A 23,957-nucleotide genomic window follows, 5' to 3' on the forward strand; every position below is an offset into this window, starting at 1 on the left:
CTGCACTGCACATGGCTCGTGTAATTCCTTGGAATGGCTTCTGTGCAGGAGCTGGGGCCAAGCATGCCTGGCACGCCTGCAGCACTCCACCATCCTCACCAGCACCAGCAGAATTCCTACAGCTTTCCAACTGGGATCAGCACGCATCCAACCCACTGGTACCGGAGAGCCTTGAGAAACACAACAAGAGGCGCAGGGAGGACACAGAGCGAACAAGATCATCAAAAACAAGTGGAATATTTTGCTGACAGCAACAAAGCCCCACACACTGCTCCCTGGTCTCCACTGAAATGCATTTACAGTGTCTCAGAGAAGGAGGGGAAGAGGGAGAGAGGAGAGGGCCCGTGGGATGGGTTTTCTACTGTTCAACCCTCAAAGACCTGAAGAAGAAACAGAACATCCACAGACTGCTAAAAAATGCTCTTTTCTGAGAAAGTGCAGTTATAAGGAGAGAGCCAAAAAATCTTTAAGCAATATATATTGATATATATATACATATATATATACACAGAGATATATATACACACATATATATATGCACATATATATACATACACATGCTTAAGGTAAACTGTCATGGCATAGCTTGTTTCTGTGAGCAGAGTACATCCCTCCAAACAAACTGTGCACTACAAGGAGAAGGGGGGAGGCAGCAGCCCCACACCAGGACTCTGCCTGCCCCTGGGCCACATCCACCAGCAGCAGCAGCCTCCCCTCCCCACTGAGCATCCCTTGCTGGCATGGATGTGCCCTTAAGGTATTCAGCTTGTGTAAGACTCAGAGTTTACAAAGAAAAGCGTTTGTCATTGTGCTTCCACGACTGGAAAAATCTCGTTGCCCTAGGACTAGAAATGTTAAGGTGAAAGAGGCAAATTAGGCAGTACAATAGAGATGAATTCTGTTTCATTTGTGACCTAACAAATAATTACTATTGGGAATTATTTTCGTATCACTTAGAACCTTGCTCTAAGGGTGAGCAGGTCGTGTGCTTCCCCTGCCCTGAGCCTATAGGTGGTACTTCCGCAGCAGTTCGGATTGCCAGGGATGTTTCCTCTCGGGAAACCTGTCTGGGATTTTGATTTTGAGGAAATCCTGGATGCATTTTTCCAGCTCCTCCTCAATGGAGAGCTTCTCCTTCACCGCTTTCTTCTTGCTGGAGTTGGACTCGCGGGAGCCGGAGGTGAGAGTCCGGAGCAGGTCGCTCTTCCTGCGGATCTCGGACTGCTGCAGCAGCTGCACCGGCCCCTTCTTGGCCGGCCGGTCCAGAGTCTGTATGTTGGGCTGGCGGGTGACGGGGCCGCAGATGACGGTCTCCTGTGGGGAGCTGGCCTCAGACTGGCTGTCGCAGCTTGACGTGGACAGCTCGTTGCAGGACGTGCCGCTCTCCCCCTCCTTGTCGCCTTTGCCGTTCTTGCAGCAGCAGTCGCAGTGGGATGAGGACCACCGGGAGGGCTCGCCTGCAAGAGGAACAGACCTGGGTTAGCGGCGGCTCTGGCACCCCGCTGTGCCCGAGGCAGGCTGCTCGCTCCCACCTCCCGGGGAGCTCTCCTCAATGTCCCCACAAACTGACCCAAAACCTCCACCCGGTCTCAGGTGGGAGCTGATCTCTGCTAACTTGGGAGCTCCTTCACCCGCTCCCCTGGCCTGTGTTGCTCAGCTCCCCTCAGGGTCATCTCCCCTCCTCGGCTTCCAGGAACTCAGAGAATCACAGAATAAATCCCAGCCTGGTTTGTGTTGAAGGGACCTTAAAGCTCCTCCAGCTCCAGCCCCTGCCACGGGCAGGGACCCCTTCCACTGGAGCAGCTTGCTCCAAGCCCCTGTGTCCAACCTGGCCTTGAGCACTGCCAGGGATGGGGCAGCCACAGCTTCTCTGGGCACCCTGTGCCAGCGCCTCAGCACCCTCATGTTCTGCACACATTTAGGTCACAGGCACCCCCCCAGCTGTAATTTCACAGCCATGGGGAAGAAGAGGGGGTGCAGCCCCTCATGCCATGCTGGAGGGCCAGATTCTGCTCAGGGGTGCTCTATGGGCCGGGGGACATCCCAGCTGCCACCAGGCATATCTAGAGTGTATACTTCATTACCCCAAAACAAGCGTTTCATAAGTTAATTAAGGCCTAATAGATGCTAATTTCACTTAATGAATATTCACCAAGGATGGGCCTACAGCGGGTGAGCAGGGAGGCAGAAATGCATCTATTCATGAGGTGGAACAGCGAAAACCAGGCGAGATCTGGGTGCTGGAGACAGTGGTGGGTTCAGGAGGTTCCTGGGATAACCTCAGTGCCACCGGTGGGAGATTTCATTGAGTTTGGGTCTGAGGCAGTGGAGAACCTTTATTCACCATGGGATGAATGGGAAGCCATCAGCTTCAATCCCCAGGGGACCTGCATCTCATGGGGATCCTCACAGTTCCCAGTGCAGGGCATGGGTCTCCTCATCCCGGCTCTGGGTGCTGTCAGGGGGACAGGCAGTGCCCTGTGTTTTGCAGTGAGGGGAAGCGCCTGCAGCAGCACCAACCCATGGAGCACCCACAGCTGAGCAGGATGGGTGCTGAGCCCCGGCACCAGCCACCATTCCCGCCCCAAACTGAACATCGCACTGATTTAACCACTGAATTCATTAATTAATGTCTAAATGCTTTGAGATTCTGAGATAAAAGGGCCTAATTAATTCTGGCCTGGCTTGCCTGGCTTTCTCCCTGATCTCAGCACGTTTGTCTCCCAGTGCCCTAATTATAATTATTATTATTAGAAGCTTCTGAAGAAGCAGCAAAGACTCTGATGTATAATTGACACACAAACCATCAGCCTTCCAGTTTTTCTCTTCCCCTCTCCCTCTTTCACAACAAACCCACTGCAAGCAGGGAACAGGAAATCCCTGTGCAGAGAGGCTGCTGGTGTGCAGCAAACCAGGGAGAGAATAGAGACAGAAAATAGAACTGGCACAGAACCTCCACACCGGAACCAGTGAAGTCTTTGTTGTGAGAAGAGGCGCACAGACCCTCACCCTGGCCATCACAGACAACCAGCTTGCTCCAAGCCCCTGTGTCCAACCTGGCCTTGAACACTGCCAGGGATGGGGCAGCCACAGCTTCTCTGGGCACCCTGTGCCAGTGCCTCAGCACCCTCACAGGGAAGAGCTTCTGCCTAAGAGCTCATCTCAGTCTCCCCTCTGGCAGGTTAAAGCCGTTCCCCTTGGCCTGTCCCTACAGGCCCTTGTCCAAAGCCCCTCTCCAGCCTTCTTGTCAGTCCCTTCAGGCACTGAAAGGCCACAACACAAGGGTTTCACATTAGCTCACCACAAAAAGGCTAACAGAAAACATAACACTATTCAAATTCAAATGCTCTCCATAAGGAACTCCCAACCAGGTGCTGTTTCATCATACGGCTGCATCCACTGCTGTGCCCAGCCCCAGCCTGTCCCATGGGAGCCCCCTCAGATTTAACTCCATTAGCATTTATTAATTAATTACTGCTGCACGGGGGCAAATCCTCACCCCCCACTCTCCAAGCCCCCTGGAAACACAGAGGGAGCACAAGCAAACATGTGAAACCTGGGGCAGACCCCAGGGAAAGGGCTGAACACTTCTTGGGCATCTTCTCACTGGTAAATGCTGTTGTACTGAAATGGCAGTCCTCAGAGCATGAGGATTCTGATGGCATCTGCCCTGGGGAAGTGCTCAGCTACATCACTGCAACACCTCCTTTCACCCTGACACCTATATTGTAATAGGAATTTTAATATCACACTACCTATAGTTGATTTCCTGTTACAGTGCTTCAGACCTATGAAAGTGTTGTGATATTTCAGAATGAACCAGAATTGAAATATTCAGAATGAACTCTGAAAATCACTGTTCTACAAGAAATCCCAGAAATCTGATCCTTTTTCTCCTGCTGAATTTAGGATGAGAGCCTGTGTTGATGTGTGAGAACACGCAGCAGGATGGAGCCCGCTTCCTCACACAGCTCTGACCTTACAGGCAGAAGAGCTCTTTGTTCTCAGCATTACAGGCCTTTTATTTAGGTCCTGCAGTTTTCACAGCCCTTTCCCTGAGGCCTGGGGTTGGTTTGGTCTGGGGTTACTTTTGGGTTGTTATTTTTCCCAGGGGAATAATCCTGTGTGAGCCTGGCACAGGATAACAAACAGCAGGTTTGTTGCTACAGGTACGGAGCTAGCAACAAACTGCTCATCAAGAGGTACTGAGATTTCTTACTCAAAGGGAACGGACAATGCAGGGCACAGAGGTTTGGCACCGAGTGCTCCTTGAGGCAGTGTCCAGACACTCCTTATCCCTACACGCACGGGCTGTACCAACCTTTGTCTGTGAGCATCCTAATTCGAGCCATTCTGTTTTACTGCTCTCAATTCAGTCTCATCCATTTCTGTTGTCCTTGTACTCGTCTTACTGCTTCTTTTGCTTTAGAGCCCTAAAGCTGTTAGCTTTAGGTTTCTATTTCTAGTTCCTAAGTTCCTATTCCCTTTCCTCTTCCTTGTCCCTCCACCTTTAACCTCTCAACTGTTCTCAGGCTTTGCTGATTTCTCCACACTTTATCTCTTCTGCTGGGGCTAATTGCAGCAAATGATCCCCACCTGAGCCGTACCAAACACCACAGCCAGGACTATTGGCAGGTGGGAATGGGTAGCTCCTGCTTTGAGCCAGGCAGCCTCTGGGCCAGCCTTGGCCAGCCCCCATCCCCTCCAGCCCATAGGGACCTATCCATGGAGCACCTGAGGGCCTGATGCCCTTGCCTCCATGCTTCCCTTTGTTTGCAACCTGGTGAAGCAAATATTTTCCCTTCCACACCAAAAACATTGAAGAGTTGAAGCTTTTAAAGATACTGCACATTATTCATATAGTAAATAAAAAATGGATTGCCTCTAGGTCTGAAGATAAGGTGATGGTGGCGAAGTGACAATTTGATTTAGATCACTCATTCATGCGTGCACAACGCCTCTAACAATTTTGGCATCCATGCATGAATTAAAGGTGTTGTGATTGATGAGAGACCAAGGTCTAATTGGTGTTTTAATAAATATATTCTGACTTGGTAATCGAGCCAGATTTATCAGCAGAAAATGCCCCTGTCTAAATAAAATTACCGAGGTAAAGCTTAGGAACAATGACAAATGCCATGCAAGTAATTGGCTCGGGGACGGGTGCTGGCAGCAGGACGGGCACGCGGCAGGTTTATTTGCATTTGGGATCAAGTATCTTCAGTCAAATTTCAGCAAGCAAACAAAGCCAGGGACGAACTTGACAGTAATGTTATTGCTTTGAACTCTCCCATATGTTCAAAGGCGGTAGCGAGAGAAAAGGAGGGGAACTGATGGAGCCAGGACGTAAGCTGCTCTCCTCAGATCCCAGCTTCCTTCCTAGCCCAGGCTACTCATTTAATTCTTCTATTTTAAAGGTTTTTCCATTTATATTTTCTTAATTTGCCAACCCAGTGCAAAAACCAGAATTATTTGCCCATGGCCTCTCTGTCTGCAGAGGTCTGCGCCTTGTGCAAGAGAACTTCACCCTGTCCCCAGCCAGCACATACACTTCTACCAGGAGGCTCTCTCCCAGCACTGTCATTTTACCAGAGCTCCTGTGATTTTCCCTAAAACACTCAAATCTGGAAATGAACTTAGGTAAGAGTATCAGATTTGTTTGAAAATAAAAATAAGTTCCCCAAATGGTGGAGAAAATATGAGACCTGGTGTTAACATACCAGAAGGCATATGAAATGAGCCAAAATATTTATATGTGGATCTTTCTCAAAGTAACATGTGATGAAGTTAAAATTCAGGGTGGGAAGGGAAGCACAAAGTGTGAGCAGCAGTATGGTAAGAAACAGAAAGCGTTTGGAGAAATTGCTCAACCGTGGCCATCGGCGTGGTCAGGCATTCCTGACCATCATGAAGTACCTCACAGCATGCAGGCTCCTCCTTGCACTGCATAGCAAAGCCTGTTTATCAGAGGAAAACCACTTCCATGGTCAATTTGTTCTTTTGGGCATCACTTTTCTATGCAATAAACACCCCTGACTTCACATTGAGAACAACCAGCCACTGGAATAATCTCCCCAAGGAAGTGGTGGACACCCCAACACAGGACACTGTTAAGATTTGGCTGGACAAGGTGCTAGCACATCTAGTCCAGGCTGTGTTTCGCCTAGAATGATTGGAGCAGATGATCCATAAGGTCCCTTCTCAGCTGGGACTCTCTGATTCTGCGATACTCAACAAACCCATCCCAGGAGGACCCTTCAGCTTCAGGCATCTCCCACCACAACAAGCTGTCGATAAGGGTGGCTGTCCTCACGGCAGGAGCAGCCTGGCCTGTCCCGTCAGCATCCTTCCCAGGATGGGGTGATACCTCAGCAAATGTCTCCGTCATTAACTCAGGTCATCTGTCAGCTTCTAATTATTTCTGATTTTGGTATCTTCAAATCAATCCTTTTTTGAAGCCTCTTTATGAGCCTAACCATAGCTGTCTGCTTCACCAAATCCTCCTCTGGAAGGACTGTAGACATCATTCAGGCTTATACAACCAGATTTATCTGCCTTTCCACCCTGTAGCTCTCATCCACTAAGGAAAACCTTTGGCTGTACAGAAGCAAGAGCATAGCTGAGCAAGACCCTTCCAATTCTCACCTGCATTCTTCATTGACAGTTTAACAAGCATTTAGCCCAAAGAAGAGAAGGGAAATGAATAGCCTGGTTTGTAGGCTGAAGAGGTCTGACTGTTCAGCACTCCCAGTATAAGAAGTAATTCAAGGATTAATCCAGTGCTGCTGGCCTCCTTGCTTTGTACTCCCCTTTCCAAACACTGCGATTAGAAACAATATTTGGCCATCAGGACCGTGGCATTTGTCTTCCCTTGGGAAAATGACACTGATATAAAAACGGAAGCAGAACTGTTCTCCTGCCCAGTGTTTGCTCTTTGCATCTCTCTGTCAAACATCTCCAGCTTGTTTAAGTTGGGTGCACAGAGAATTAAGAGCTGCCACTATCAGCATATTCCTCCTTCAAGTCCAGCCTTGGCCCCTCAAATGTAAGACTTTTCTGTATCTTTTTGAACTTACTATTGCTGTATTTACACCATATCTTAATACAATCATTCCTTGGACCTTCTGTTACTTTAAATTTACACCCAAGAACTTGGAAGTAGTATGACTGAATTAAGCCAGCCCTGGTTGAAGAGTGAGGGTTTTCCTCGTCTTCCCTGAGCAATCCCCTGGCATTACCATGTGGGGAGCTCAGATCTGTGCCACCTTCTCAGCAGGAAAAGACACAAACCCCCTTGGTAGGACATTGAATTGATACGAAACCCAGGGAGCAATGCAGGTGATTGGGGATTGACACCCCCCACCCCCAGCTGTTCTGCACTGATGTATTCCTGATGCTTATTAAGAAAGAAATTCCAATCACCCATTAATTGCAACACAGGTATAAACCAGATCAGCCGGAATCATCAGAAAACACGTCCCCTCCCAGTGCCCTAATTTTAGCATCACCCTCCTGAGCATTCCTGCAGGCTCCTCAGCAGCTAAAGCAGAGGAACACGGAATTAGATGAATGTCAATGAAGCATCAGTGCCTCAAGGCAAAGCCTGGGCAGCTTCCTCAGCTAGGGCAGGAGTGTTCACTGAGCTTTGGATCCACGACTCCACACAGCTCTGGTCTGGTAGGAAAAACCTCGAGATACACACATCTGTACATATTTGCATACCTATAGGTAAAAACCACAGTTTACATTCCCACTTGAGCCCTGGTTTGGACACCTCTTGTAGTTAGCCAAGCCAAAGTGTGTACTGCTCTTGCTTTGTGAAGATGCGCTCTGTAATGTGCTGACAGATGGTTATGGAAATATAGAGCCACCATGTTTGAAAATTAGAACTCATGAACTCGGAAATGCTCTGGAGATATGAAGCTATCATGTCAGCCTATGTTGTTCCAATTAATTGCCATCAATTGCTAATTGAGAGCTATTTTAAGACTTGCCATTACTCTGAGCATAATTTGTGTGCTCCACTTTGCCCCCACCACAAATGACTTTGGTGCAAAGAAATCTCAAGGAAGAGAGTGAAGAAGAGGACCAGGAGCCAGATTCCTGATTCTGTTCTGCCTTTTTGGCAGGTACAATGAAATTAGGAGCTGTAGATTTAAAAAACTAGAACTGAGACAAGGAATCACAGTCACCTTTTGGGGCTTCACCTCTAAAACCTTCCAAAAAGGCAGCTCTGATATTCCTGAGTTAATCCCTGGATTTACAGACAGTACTGAAGTCTCATTTGTTGAAACTAACATCTTCAAAGAACACTGCACCTCATGTTCAAGCTTGGATACAGGTTGGAAGGGGTTTGGAGCAACCTAGTCTAGTGGAAGGTGTCCCTGCCCATGGCAGGGGTTGGGACTGTGTGAGTTTTAAGGTCCCTTCCCACACAAACCAGTCTGGGATTCTATGAATAATGGTGAAAGTGTCAAAGGCAGAAGGCAAAGTAAAGCCCAGCCTGTATATTATAGTATGGGAAGGGGTTGTCCAAAAATGTGTCACAGGCACTGGAGAGGACTTGGAAAAACGTGGTTTTACAGGCAGGAAGAAGGCAAGCTTAAACTGCACCTGATTAACAGGTTTGCAATAGCATCACTTGTGCAGGAAGAGGAAAAGGAGAAGGAGAGGTGCTTGGCAGCAGGGACGCAGGCAGGAAGATCTGCACTCAAGCCTTGTGTTAGTATGTTCATGTTTTAAAAACAAGGGCACATCCTTAGGGAAAGGAGGAGCCAGTTGGGAGGGGTTCATGGGCACACAGCAGCTTGGGCTGTGTCTTCCCCTGGACTGGCTTTACAACAAAGGGCCCCAAATCCCAATAGTTATTATGACATAAAAATCCAATGCCCTAAATAACTGCACAGCATTCAGCAAGAGGCTGGGTGCTTCCTGCCAAAGCTGGTGGAGCAGGGAAATCCAACCGGGATAGAACTTGGAGGCAAGAGGCGTTTACAAGCAAGACCAGTGCACTGAGAGGCAGTGGGTCTGTCACTCAACAGCTACATTCAGACACGCACCAGCTTGACAAGCTATTTCATGATGTCAAGCAGAAAAATCCCCAGGCAAGGAGATAACTAATTCTTAAATGAGGAGTTTCTGCTAACGGTGCTGCTTTCAACCAACAAGTGAGATTGCATTTTAATCAACTTGCAGCTCTGCTGCCTTTTCATTGTATTTTACTATGGTTCCAGTCAGAGCAAACTCAGCTCCTCTTTTAAAAGACCCAAGTTAAACTTGTTCTTCCTGATTATTCAATCAGCTGTTCTCTTCCCTTTTATTTCCCACCTGGTCCTCATATATAAATATCTATCTCCTTGGATGCTGTCTGTGGACATTTACATTTGCCATCATCATAGGGATAAATTCACCCCCTTTCACCTCACATTTATTCTGTTCTTGCAGTCTCTGTTGCTCCAGTTTCTTCTCTCTCATCTCTTACTCTCTGTATCAAGTGATTTGCTATTCTTGGAGCATCCTCCCATTGTCTCTTTGTCTCTGCTCCAGTGCTGTTCCCAAAAGTCACCCTTCCCATGAACTCTTCTTCCAGGGCTTCTCACTCAGATCTTCCCCTGGACTCTGCTGTCCAGTTCTCCTTTTCCTTTGGGTTACCACCTTCTTGCCTCTTTTCTTTACTAGTATTTTTCCTTCACTTTACTCACTCATTGCATGGGGGTTTAGGATTCTATAAATTAGTTATCTGAGCTGTAACAATAGGCAGTGAACTGTTACAGCTCAGAACTGAAATCACTCAGTTGAATAACAGGTGACGATGGACCTAAACCCGATGTTGCTACAGGTTCGTTAACACACCCAAGCTGCTCATGCTTGCAGAGCTGAACCTCCTCCCCCGGAGAAGGGGAGCAGCCGCTGGCTCCTGCCATGCCCCAGGGAAGCTGCAGACTCTGAGCAAGATCTTACACCCATGTGGACACCATGCACAGGGTGGGAGGTGGAGGGAACCAGATCCTTAGTGCTCCTCAGTGCTCCTCAAGCCCCTGCCAATGGTACCGTGTGCCTGGCAGGGAGCTGGTACCACTGGGACAGGCTGAAGCTGCCTGTTGAGCACTGCTGAGCATCACCTGCACAGGAGACAGCAGCGGCAGCAGCACGGAGGGACCAACACACAAGAAGTTATTAGCCCAGTGGAGCCCCATTTGCCGGCGTTCCCCTGTGCACGGATGGCACTGGCAGAGCTGAGAGGAGCAGCTGCTGGCTGGGTGGTGAACAGTGACATGATGGATGTCATTATTATGGCGTGAAATGAACCATGGCTTGTGCACCTGGGCCAGGGGCAGCGGGAGGGGAGAGGAACAGCTCATACCAGAAATAGTTCTGCTGAGAGATCCAAGGGAAAAAGTTGCTTATTGAAAACAGGTACTTCGGAAATCACTTTCTTCTTCAATGCTTCAAGCTATCACTAATCTCCTAATTGCCATGAGATGGCTTTTGTCTTGCCTTTGGCTCATTTTAAACATCCTTCACTTACCACTCAGTGTTGTGTAAAACGTCCCTGCACACCCGTCGCAGGGACACCAGCGGAGCTTCCCAGTGGCCACAGCACCTTCTGACCACAGTGGCTTGGGCACCTTTCCTCCATCCTAAGGCTGCATCCCAAATGAAGCTGCAATTAAATCCGGAGTTACCAGGAATTAATGCTGCAACAGCATCACAGCCAAGTGCTGCACCTGACCGGTGGTGTTTGCAGCACAGTCCCTGCTTATTTACTGCCTAGGACAACAGTGGTATTGCACTCACACTAACAAATAACTCGTGTTCTTTGCTGTAGCAGCAATGACCCAAACCTCATTTTCCACAAACAGTGTCTTAAGAAGACCACTGCTTGGTGCTGGCAATCGAAAGCACAAGGTTTGGGTCTGAGCCCTCAGCCCAGGGCACGGATGGTACCGGTGCTCTGCATTTCTGGAAGTATCAGATATCCCTTTCCATAGGGGCAGATGCTTGTTTTTTGCGAGCTATTGAAGACACTCTCTCTGGAAGTTTTCTGTTATTATTTTTTTCCTGTCTGAACTTTATAAAACAGCCTTCTGCTCCATAGAGATAAATTTGATTTACGTGAGAGAAGCATCCCCAGCCACAGTGGGCTTTGCCTTAAATCCTGTATCTCTCTGTTCATTGTTGCTGCGGCTTAGCCTGGTTTATTTTCTATCCTTTAAGTGGTGAATTGAACTTTAAGAAATGAATGGTTTGGTTTATCAGTTTTACCTTCTAGACCAAGGTACTTCCGCATCAAACAAATGCATGCAGTGGAGACCCTCCAGACGCTGCTTTATTGCAAACATTTTTAGCACCAGCTCCAAGACCAATTCCATTACCCATGCCTCGGCAGTCCTAAGTGCTCTGGGATCATGAGCTTTGCTCTTCCATGAAGTCGAGAGCCTCAGCAGTGAGCACTGCAGTGGGGCTTGTCCTCCTGTTTAAGGCAGGTCTGTGTAGGTCACTCTGAAGCTCTCTAGCACAGCATTAGCATGAGTGAAATACCCGACTACTTTTATTTTGCAGTGTGAGCACTAGTGCAGAGGGGCACTAATAATTCCAGAAAATGCCCCAGTAACATTTGTGAACCCGTCCCATGGGAGTAAATCCAAGTGAAATCTGGAATGAGTGGCACTTCGTGATGTAAAACGAGACATAGCCCCCATGCCTGGGTGTGGAGGGATGCACTGGAACGCACCAACCAGGCAAAGCTCTGACAGGGAAGTGGAGGGGAGATGGGCACAGAGCGAGGCAGGCGGGGATGTGGCATCCTGAGGTGTCCACAGCCCCCGCCATAGTCCCCAGGGCAATGACATCCCCTGGCACCAAACCCAGAGCTACCCGGGATATTCATTGTGCAGGGAGGGGTCCTGCCACATTCTGCAGGTTTGTCCCTAACTCGTCTGGAGGATGCTTTGACTGTTTCAAGGAGGGTGCACCCTGGGTTGGGTGGGTCTGGGGAAGAGGCACTGAAGTGGGTTTGGATCCCACAGCTCTGCCCTGCAGATTTTTATCCTGCTGGATCTATCAGACTGTCGGATATTTCCTTCCATACGTTTCTAAAGCAGAATGCAAAAAGCCTTTAGAGATGTCAGTGGTTTCTATTAAACTTCTCCATAACAATGCAGGAAGTCTCAAGGATTATGAGTCCAGCACCTCTGTGGATGAAAACCGCATTCACAGGAGATCCCAGAGCATTACACATGTATCCAAAATAATAATAACAGAAGGATTTTTTATATGCTGTAATGTGGAAATCAGTCAAACACAGAAAAAATTGGACTCTCTGTCCTTTGACCTAGAAGAAATGCTGCAAATATAAGTAAGCTCTCAGCTACGGGAAGATGTGGTCCTAATCCCTCTGGAAATAGTAATGTATTTCCACTGACTGACAAGGATTTCAAAGGAGCACCCCAGCAGCATCTGTAGCATCGTGGTGCACTTCTGTGTTCTTTACCTTACAGAGTCTTTACTTCTTTGGAAATCCCTCCATCCCACAGCTACCCCAAAGCTAACAAGGCAGGTTGTGAGGGCAGGCTGGGCCCAAAGAAAGCTTCAGAGGGACGAGGTAAATACACACACAGAGTGAACTGCGGGATTGGTCAGTCAGGCTTCCCAGCCTGGCTTAGGGATTGCTGCTCAACACAGCACTGAGCAGCCTGGTGATGGATTGTGGTTCCGTGATAGCCCATGAACACAGCCCTTGCCATGGCAGACCCAGCCCAGCTGGTCCTGAATCTGAGAAAGGACCCGGGCTGGTTTCACCCACTCGCACCCATCACGAAGGAGAAACAGGATCTGAAGCAGAACTCAGGAAACCCCCCACAAAGGGAGAAGCAGCCCTAACTCCTGCAGGTGCTCAAGCCCAGGCTGCTTCTGACCAACAGCAAGATGTGAGGCTGTTTTTCTAATTAAGCCCATGGGCCTGATGTCCTGGAAAGCAGCTCTTTAGAAGAGGGAAAGCAGAGGCATGTGGGCTGCCAGAATTCAGGCTGAATTGTAGACAGGCTTCCTTGACTCCTTTCTATAATGTCCTAGCACCGCTTCCCAGCAGAATAAAAGTAACTGGTACAAATACACTTCTTTAAACACAGAATTTTTGGCTTGCTGAACAAACTTTGCATTGATTTTTTTAATTGCATTTCAAAGAAAACAATCACCATAAAATCCAGTTTGGAGGAAAAACCTCATTTTTCACTTAATGTAGGAGTGTCTGTTGAAGGCAGAATTAAGAACTCGCTGCTGGCATTGTGACTGTCTGGTGGGGACAGCTCCGAGCTGAGGCATCGCCATGCCCAGGTACGTGAGAGCTTTCTGCAATAGTAAACCTCATGTTCCTGCTCAGCTGAAGGGAGAAACGGGCAGCACAGTTATGCCAGCAGCTCTCACACGCTGCTTTCAGTTGCCGTGAGAGCTGAGCTGCTTCAGTTGCAGTTCCAGCAAGCACCTTGCATTGCCTTTCTAAATAGTTCAGATTGGAGGAAAACATAACCCCCATCTGTCAGAAAGACTCGGAATAGAACAGGCACAGGAGGGCTGGGTTTGCATCTTTCTTTTTTGCCATGTATTTACCTCTGGCAGTGTGAAATCATTTCACCTCCAGTCAGAGCCTGGAAATGTCACTCACCACCTCAAGTAGCGCACTTCTGTTTCTCTGCTATAGGTGCCACCCCATTCATCCAGCAAGTTGGCTGGAATAAATGCAGGGTTTATGCACTCTCTGGGGCTTAATATTACATTTCACACTCCTGAAGTTCAACCTATTGCCTTCAAAAAAACAAAACAAACTTGTATTCAACATGGGAGATTAATCTGTAACCAAAATGTTTAATTACTACAGTGAAATTTCATTTCATGGGTACTTGCATTTCTGCTGTGATAAGCATTAGTTAGAGATCAGTGTGTCACCCAACAGTGCCTAAGACAAAAGGATCATTCGTCTGTATCGCAGTCAAGCATAACAAATAACTAAGCAGTGTTTTGGCACAGCTCTGTAATGGTTGCTGCTTTAGTCCTTTACGTGAATAATTTACAGCTCTAGGTCTGTCTTGTTGCCACCACCAGATCACAGGACACTTGCACTGGTTATGATATCACAGTGACATCTTGGCTGCTCCTCCTCCAGCACCACCAAGCCCTGTCCCACTGCTGGTCCCCTGAGCAGGGACCCAGAGGAGCGAGCACCATCCATCGCAGCACACAGCCATCAGGACACCAGCGAGTCTCTGGTGTCCGACTCTAGGGTATCACCACATCCCAGTACTGCTCAACTCAGTTCTCGTTGGTCTCCTGCCTCTCAGTACTAACCAGCCCTGCTGAGCTCAGCGATTCGAGACTGGGCTGTGCCACTGCTCTGAAACACTCCAAACCACAAGAAGACACCCTGCCTTTAACACAGCACCGCTGTGGGGCTGATGTTTGAGATTGCTCTATAGAATGGATGGCTGGTCCTCAGCAAAGGGGAAGGAGGCTGTAGGAGCACAGGCTCAAGAGCTGCCAAGCCTCAAAACCATCCCAGAGTTTACTCTTTAAGATGTTTTGTCATTTGGAAAGCTCCACAAATCCACCAGCAGTGCAGTCAGAGTCTCACGTTCACATTAAACCTTTTCCTACCTCTCTTACTGCATACGAAGGCCATAAAACAAGCAGCAATGTAATTTCCTCATGCTTCAAGGCCCCTTTACAGAGCCAAAATGATTTATGAGGCCTCTGTGCACATGACCAACAGACCCTTAATATTTAACAGCTGTAGAAATACAGCACAAGCGCTTTCTGCATTACTGAGTCAGTCCTGGCCTACACACACATTTGGATAACTCTGCACACATCGCAACCGGGCAAATATTAATCACTGAATAATTTATCCTGTGAAGTGATTTTATTCTAAAAAAAATCATTCAGCAGATGTATTTGTCCACCCTAGTGCAAATACATATTTATGATATGGTTATTGGCCTAATATATGTTTTCTGGCATCCTCATTCCAGGATAAACATAATAACAGTTAAATCCACCCCTAGGAACAGAACAGAAAGGAGGGACTGTGAGAAGTTTCACACACAGGGCTGCGCTTGGCGAGCTGCTGCTGCCTGCACCCAGGGAGCTCTGTTAATGAGCGGTTGCAGCCTCTGAATCTGGATGGCTTCACTGGAGCTGTTGTGAAAGCACTGGAGAGCGGGCTGGAGATGGTGCAAAACCCCAGCACATGGGGCAGTGCCTGCAGGAATCCCAGCGTGGCTGCGTGACAAGAGGGGCCACCAGCACCCCAGGACCCTCCTGCTCTGCACCTCCCTTCACCTCTGCACCTGAACAGGAATTGCCCAGAGAAGCTGTGGCTGCCCCATCCCTGGCAGTGTTCAAGGCCAGGTTGGACACAGGGGCTTGGAGCAAGCTGCTCCAGTGGAAGGGGTCCCTGCCCGTGGCAGGGGTTGGAGCTGGAGGAGCTTTAAGGTCCCTTCAACACAAACCAGTGTGCACTGCTCTGAGGCAACTCAAGCATGAGCATCAGCCCACCTCCAGGAGCAGTGACTGAGAACTGCCTCAAGCTGCTGCAGCTCAGCAAGCCCCTGCCTGGCTGCCCTCAAAACACCCAGACAGGAGGAGCTGGACATTGAGCTATTGAGAAAGAAGTTTGGTTTCTAGCAAAGCGTGCGAGTTCCTCCAGCTCCCGTCACAGCATCACAGCAACGAGCCTGACAGTTTGTAGGAAACATACACTGAATTGTAAAACATCTGGGAAATTCCGTTAAGTGATTTATCATGCAACTGATGAAACTGCAATTTAACATCAAAGCCCTAAACAGCATTAAAGAAAGCCTCATGTGCTCAAATTAACAGTAAAATATTTGACAGTGAAAATTATTGTAACAGCAAACCGCGTTGTTCTCCAATTAGCCCGATGCGGTGCAGACAAGGCTCTGTGGGCGCCCTGGGACGCACACACTGGTGTTAGAGTACGAGGCCATTCAGTGCAGGCGGAGGAGTGTTACATGTGGTGCTGGGGCACACATCAGCACCTCTGTCCTGCTCCGTCCCAGCCAGCTCCTACCTCTTCACCACATCATCCTCTGAGCAGAGAAGCTGTGGCTGCCCCATCCCTGGCAGTGCTCAAGGCCAGGTTGGACACAGGGGCTTGGAGCAAGCTGCTCCAGTGGAAGGGGTCCCTGCCCGTGGCAGGGGTTGGAGCTGGAGGAGCTTTAAGCTCCCTTCCAACACAAACCAGTTTGTATTCTATGATCTCCATACAGCACCCGGCTGGCTGCAGCCCATCACCTCTGTACCTCACCTCTGCAGCACTGCAGGCAGCAGGGGGGATTTGCAGGAATTTGGGTTGCAAAGAGGAAGGAGCATCCTGCAGGAACCATTTGCTGCAGCCAACAGCAACCGTGGCAATTCCTTGCACTGGGACACGAGGGGCTGGGGTAGCGTCAGCCCTCAGCCAGTGCCTGCCTCATTGGTTGACCCTGTCTCCTCCAATACGTGCCAGTGAGATCCCATTGATCGGATTAGCAGCAAGAGAAGAAAAATCTCCTCTCTGTTTCTTTTTCTCAGGGCTGCTGGCAGCTCGGTCACGGCTGAAGAGCTCCTTTAGCTCCACACCAGTGTGTGAGGGCAGCAGGGAGGGCAGGAACCAAGCACCTGCATCCCCACTGCCGGGTGCTGGGGGGAGTTCAGCATCACACACAGCAAGGGCACACCTCCATGAGCCCAAAGAGGACAGCTCTGAGTGAGGCTCATGGAGCCTGCAAGCCAACTCCTGCAGAAAGTGCCTTAAACAATGGCCTTGGCCCTAATTCCAGGCTGGAACTGGGCTGAATGGAGCAAGCAGAGTATTTATGGTCACTCTCGTGTTTCTCTGCCTCATCCTCAGACAATGCCGAGGGCTGCTCTAGTTTAGGGAACCTGGAGCAATCCTCAGCAGCAGCCCCAAGTGCAGGGAACAGTGGCAGGAGCTGCTGGAACCATCCCACTGCTCCCTCCCTGTGCTGGGGATGCACGGGCTCTGCCACAGGGATTCACATCTGACAAGGAACGCAGAATGGAGGAAGAATCCCACTGCCTGGAAATGTTCAGTTTGGAAAAGGGATGAATGGAGGGGGGAAGGAAGAAGAAACCCATTGGTAGATGATATTTATTTATCCTCTGAAAGGAAACAAAGACTTCCCAGGGCTGAATGGCTCAATTAAGCACTTGCTGGAATGACAGATTTAGTGCTTGCTCAACAAATACATTTCAAACCAGAAGCAAAACCAGGATGAGAGAACTACCATGATGAGAGGGAAGGAGAGCCTCAGATAACCCAGGCCAGAGCTGCCACGCCGCACAGCCAGCTCAGGTGATTTGTTTTGCAGCTCTTCATCCCTTGGAGGGAGGAATCGCCCTGAGGAGATGATGCTGCTCCCCAGCCACAGCTTCGCTGGGCAGCCCCAACAGCCACGGAAGCCCAGAAGAGCACCCAGCCCTGGGGCACCCATCACAAAGGACTGCAGCCACGGCTTGCTCTATCTGGTTAAAGATTCACTGATGATAAAGCAATGACTTGATGGTTTTGGTTTTATCGGTTACCTCAGCCGGGGCTGTGATGGAGCACACGGGGCTGTGAACACATCAAACCACCATGATAAGCAATGGGCTCAAGTCCCTGTTCCTCCACTCACATGCGGGCAGAGCAAAGCCCTGCACAGGCTCTGCAGCTGCATCTGAATGAGTACTCTGGTAGTTACTTAAACCTCAAAAATGAGATGCGAGTCCTTCAGCGCAATAGGAGGTGCTGGATTCCGTGCCCCCCCAAGGGGCAGTGAGGAGTGTGCTTCTTATTTTGGGCACTCTGCTGAACAACAATCTCCAGCTCCACTGAGGAGGTTTTGATTGAAGCAGAGGATCTCCTGCATTAGTTAAGGTAAAGCTGCTGCCAGCCAAGCTCTCTGGCAGGCACTTTTGATTTCAGCAAACCAGCAGCGATGGCAGGAATTCAAGATTTGCAGGTGCCCGGAGAGAAGCTCAAATCCTCCTATTGCTAAACCTCCGTGCAATTATGGCAGACAAATAACTGTCCTGTCCTCATTGCCCAGGCTTAGAAAGGATTCGTGGTTTTTCCATTTCAGGCAGACTTTGAAAGGCACAAAGGACTGTTGTGTGTAAAACCCCCAGTGACAACCAATGGCAGTTGGGTCCTTATCCATCATTATGTTCTCCAGAATCTTCACTTTTGTGATTAACATATTGTTTCTTTGGCTCTCTTCTTGATTAACAAGAACCGCAGAGAAACAATTCTGCATCCTATCATTACTTTCTAAGGGAGCTCCACAATTACATGTTCTAATTAATATCCTTGTGCATTTCAGAGAAACTTTGGGATAAGTCTACTTTTTTGGCACTCAAATCGCATCCATACGTGGCTTGAGAGCTTTCCCCCCGCAGCCTGGGTGCGAGTGATGAAGACATCCTTCACGACAACTCTTCTGTCCTTTTTCAAGTGAAAATTTGCAATTTAACCCAGGACGAACAGGAATCCATTTCTCACACCCGGGCTTGCAAAAAGCTCCAGTTTTGCAGTGTAACAAACTCACATTTGCAGTTTCTGGGGAGGTCACCATGACTTCTACCAGGAGTTATTGTTCAAGGACATCTCCAGTCAAACCACAGACCCACCACCACCATCACCACCACACCACGGAGCGTGTTTTAAGCTGGTTTTCACTTATGCTGCATATGGGTCAGAATGGATCCCTGTGGACCTGGGGCCTGGTTGAGTCCTGGCCAAATGCTGTGTTGCATTACCCTGGCTGCAGGTGGGTTTCTCAGAACTGGGATGTGAAGCTGAGCATGGCCAGGATGTGGATGATGCCGCAGCTCCCACAGGGGCCACCTTCTTTTTCCCCACTTGGACCATTCCCCTTGCTCTCATCCTTTGCCTTCATCACTGCTTTCTGTGGCTGGCTTCTCTCATCAGCCTCATGTTTTGCCTTCCAATGGGATGCAGGGGGATGTGGCTGGAGCTTTGCCCTCAGCCAGCCCCGTGTCGCAGTAACACTGAGCACAGGATCCTCCTCTGAACCACATTACACAGCTCATCTGTATTGCAATCTGCTGTCATAAATTCTCTGCTCATTCGACACACTGATTGTACCAGGAGTCCCATGAAAGGAACAATTGCACAAAGCCTGTCGAGTACCAGAGTGCGAATCAGAAATAGGAATTTTCCCTGCAATTAGAAGCAAAATGGTGCTATGACTTGCCTTGCGAGAGGGCGAGAATTCAGGAGCAAGGCAAGGAGGAAACAATTTTAGTTTTAAAATAGTGGAACATTTTTGTAGGGAAATAGAAAATGGTTTCAATTCTGAAATGTCATTTTTTTGCCAAGTCTTCCTATGTGAAAAATTATGGTTATCTCTGCTCTGCTCTGCCTCCTTGTACCAGCAAAAATGACCTGATGCCTATTGCCAAATTCCAAGCTGAAGGTTGTCAGTGCTTGGATTTAGGATCCAATTTGTCCTCCTGGATAGCATGGATCACGGAACTTGCATTTTGGGCATCCCCAAGATTCAGAGAGAGATTTTCATCCTACGCGAGAAATAAGCCAAGCAACCATTGAAGCTGCAAGCGATGTTCCATACGGGCATCCATTTCACCCTCAGCCTGCAGGCGCTGTCCCCTAACCCTGTGCCTTTGCCTTGGAAAACGAGGTGAGGAGCTGAGGGAAGCACTGCTGCCCTCCTCTTCCTCGCAGCACCAGGGTGCCCGTGCACCCTCCGAGCCCTGCTCCCAGCCCAGGGCACCCGTGCCAGTGCTGTTCACAACCAGTCACAACGCCACAAGCAGTTGCTGATTGCTTTGATCTGTGCTCTGCTGAGACCCACGGAGCGTAATCATATTCTTGCTTTAAAAAGAGCGCAGAAGAAAGGCAGGCTTTATTTTGATGTTTTAGTGTTTGCTTCCCTGCAATATGTGCTTAAAGGGAACTGGGGTAATTTATCTTTCCAATGCCTGCGTTCTGCATTGGGAGAAAAAAAAGCAATAGCTGCTGTACATTTGCATTTTGAGCTCGAGCAACTTGACAAGGATTCAGTTAAATGAATCGGCACAGTTTGCAACGAAAGCAGCTGAAGTAAATAAAACCTCCAGGGATGCTGACAAAAAGAGGCATTAAAACCAGGACCTGCTCTTCCACAATGAAAGAAATCCAGTGGTTGGGGTATGATCGGATGTTCACTGAGGCTCCCATCAGCTCCAGCAGGCTGGGAGGACCACAGCCCCCTGCGGCTGAGGCCACAGTTAGTTCTGGGACCAAACTAACGCTGGGATCCACTGGTGGGGATTTGGAGAGAAGGAGCAGCGCTGCCGACAGTTCAGGGGAGAGGCTGAAGAGCCGGAGGAGTGCAGGGAGCCCCGCAGCATCCCACACCAGCAGAGGGGAGGCGCGGGCTGCAGGACCCACTGATGGGTGTCTTGGACCAGCACTGCTCCCACTGAGCCCCCGTTTTGTTCAGAGTTTCATCAGAGAGCATGAAAAACACCTTCATTTCCCATTCACTCAGGAAAGAGGGAAAAATATTGGCCAGCTGCACTTTTTATGGGCAAGTTATGAGCTCTGATCTTTGAGAGCTGAGAAATATGGTACCGCCTTTGCATAACAACGACGTTCTGTGTTTCAAGAGGCTGCTCCCTCGGCTGCCTCCTCACTCCAGGCCATGCTGCTTTCTGTTTTCTCCCGGTCTCCACCTCCGCAGCTCCGCTGCCTCCTGCCACACTCCGGCAATTTCCCCAGTCTGAGGCTTTTCCCCTTCGTTTTAACCCTGTCTTTGTGTGAAGGTCACGGGGCTCGCAGGGAGCTGGTTCAGAAGCACAGTGGATGTGGCTGGTGCTAATCCCTGGCTCCCAGGGAAGAGGATGCTGCATGCTCTCACAAACCCTTCCCGAGTCCGTATTATCTTGAAGTGCAGAGCGTTGGAGAGGCTGAAAGCAGAGGTGGGGCTGATCCGGCTGCCCCTGTGGGAGCTGAGCGGTTTCATTAGTGAGGCTGAGCTGAGAGAGAAAGCTTTCATCCTTTGATGCAGCAAAGAGGATGCAGCAGAGCAAATGGTTTAAAAGGTGCCTGCTGCCCTGGGCGGGCTTTCACCGGGTACTGTTCCCTTTGTTACTCAGGTCCTTTTGGTCCGGTGAATCTGGTCACTCCAATGGTTTGCTTATTTTGTTTGAAAGAGCAGGAGGAAAATCCACTCCTGCTACAGGCTTGTGGCCAGTTGGATCAGACCCAGCAGCAGCTCCCAGTCTCTCAATGGCTCTTTCCATCACAGCTGCCCAAAGCTCCCATCCTGGCCAGCACAGCTGCAAGTGGCAGCCACAGTCAGGTAAAGGCTCACGGGGAAAAGTTGTCACCAGTGGGTTTATTCCAGGACAAAACAGCAACAGGCGTCATCGTAGACGTGTCCATTTACCACCTGTGTATCTGGGTCACGAACGGTGTTACTGCAGCTGAGTATCCACAGAACCCACTGAAGCAGCGCTCGCTGTCCCAGCTGGCTCTCACAGGCTCAGGCTCTTACGTTCATTCCACAAAGTGTACGTGCTCACACAAACTCAGCTGCTTTTGAGCTGCTGGCAGTGAAGCCTGAGCACTCTGAGCACAGGGCTGTCATCTCCATGGCATTCCCAAGCACCCGCTTCTTCCTCAGATCTCATCTCTGTCTCCCCTCTGGCAGGTTAAAGCCATTCCCTCTTGTCCTGTCCCTACAGGCCCTTGTCAAAAGCCCCTCTCCATTTACATAAAGATTCCATTGCAAACCCCTTAGAAACAGAACAACATAAAACGTAGAGCTCATCTCAGGACAGTGGTCGGTACAGGTTACCACGTGCACAGTTCATCCAGGCAGGAGCTGTGTGTCAGCATCACCCACTGTTCACACTCCTGGTCACCCAGTGCCAGCATCCTCTGGTCACAATAAACCTTCAAGGGCTGCTGGATACTGCGCAGCTCCACTCGCAGTGCAGCACTCGTGCACCATCCACATTAGCAAGAATCTCAGCAAAGTGCTGCCATTTTTTGAACAGGAAGACAGAACATCCCAGCATTTTGTTTTACTAAGAAAAGCTTCACACAGGAGGAAAAAAACCCAAACCTATTTTTGCTTGGCAGTTGTTTCCCCAGAGCCAGATGAGGTGACACAAGAAGCTATAAATACTTTTTCTCAGAGAGCACCTGTATGGACATTTTCATCTGAAACATAAGGAAGGAAAGGCCTTGGACATAGTGTTTGCAGTGAAATATCTCAAGAGTACTTTGAGCTAGAAACGAATACACAAGCTCCCCTCCAGCAACAGATTGCTTTCTAATTCACAGAATGCAAATGCAGATGCTGTTCTTGGCGCTTAACCAAACTATTGCACAACACGTTTGTTTCTAGAGTAGCAGCATTTAATACAGCACCAATCAAGGGAAAATAATACCTGGCATGCCCTGTATTTGCCTGTATTACCTGAGTTTTGGTGAGGATGCAGGGGAAGCATCTCCTTCCCCAGGCAGAAGCCCCCACGTCGGGCAGCTGGCTATAACCCCCTTTTTTCACAAGGTAAATAAAGCCTCCTACAGCTCCTTACACTCCAAAGCAGTTAAGTGTAGAGGGTTTTACACGCAAGGATCACCTTAATTAGGCTGCAAGTAACATTTTCCCCCTCAAAACAAGCCCTTTTCTCCCCACCAGGTTTCAGCCAACAGCCTCCATCAGTAGAAACATTCCCTCTAAAATGATTCGGGAATGGGAGGGATTACCGACTTGCTATCAGCTCACACAAATTACATCTTATCAAAGAGGCACTCAAGTACATAATACAATTACTCAAAGAACAATTCACCGGTGCCAGACAGCCTTTTACATGTGCCACTGAAGGTACAGTGTAAGATTAAGTACTGTCAATGAGCACCGATCCGATGCACTTCCCTCCTCTGGCTTGCTCCTTGCTTCCTCTTACTTGTTGTAGTCCAAGTCACTCACTCACATACAACTGGAATGACTGACAGGCTAAGGAGCTCCAGAGAGAAGGGTGCCCACACAGGAGCTGGCACAGCCTCACTGCCTCCCCAGTGCAGGAGATGGGGCAGTGTGGTCCATACACTGGGTTTCATGGTCTTTCCCACCTTTGAGCAACTCAGCTGCTCAGTGTACTCCTTGTACAGTTCTACCTATTTATCTGGATTTATACACATACAACAACCTTATTTACCTAGACAGGATGCTGTGTAGCATGTAAGCAAATATTTGATGAGCATTATCCAAACTTTAAATGTTATTACTAATAAAAATGTCAGCTGGAAAATCAATTAAGTCCCATGGAACCAGATTCTCAGCAGAGATGAATCAGTTTGCTTCTGCGGAAGTCAATGGAGTTAAACTAATTTACACAGCTGCTAATGCCATCCAGATTTCCGAACAACAATAAATAGTCTGTTCCTCCCTCCATTTAAACAAAAATGTGACGCTTGTTTTAAAAGAAAAAAGCCTTGCTGTGAGAGTTGCTGAGCTTTTCACCCCTAAGAGATCTGCCTTTTCCTTTAAGCCAGAGAGCCCGAACTGTCACCTGGGTTCTTTGCTGTATATAATATCAACTTCACTTGACACAACCTTGATGAAATCAATGTCAGAGGCAAAAACACATCCTGCTTTGGTCTCAGATGGATTCTGCTTTGTTCTCAGAAACTCCCACCTATGTCTTTGAGCCTCTTCTGTAGTGACTGCATTGGGTTTGCCAGCACAGCCGAGGACAACAGCTGGGGTTCTGCAAGGAGAGAGCCTCACAAAGACTATTTCATGTCACTAATTAAATCTAACAAAACTTCCCACATTTTATGGCCCTGTGAGGTACCACACAAGTATTTCATGCCTAGTTTACTAGCTTGAATTACGGACACCGACAACATGATTTAA

General features: G+C 48.8%; 1 protein-coding gene across 1 annotated transcript in view; it reads right to left on the bottom strand.

The window, feature by feature from the left end:
* Positions 1 to 1,005: 1,005 nt before the first annotated feature.
* The window catches only part of KCTD16 (potassium channel tetramerization domain containing 16), a gene marked incomplete at both ends in the record, with an annotated part of 50,620 nt that continues 27,668 nt past the window's right edge, over positions 1,006 to 23,957 (bottom strand). Inside the window, one exon of the mRNA XM_080627014.1 lies at positions 1,006 to 1,457. Within this exon, the coding sequence (XP_080483140.1) occupies positions 1,006 to 1,457 (452 nt within the window). The remainder of the gene's footprint in view (positions 1,458 to 23,957) is intronic.

This window comes from Psittacula echo (assembly GCF_963264785.1).
Source record: "Psittacula echo genome assembly, chromosome: 11".
Lineage (NCBI taxonomy): Eukaryota > Metazoa > Chordata > Aves > Psittaciformes > Psittacidae > Psittacula > Psittacula echo.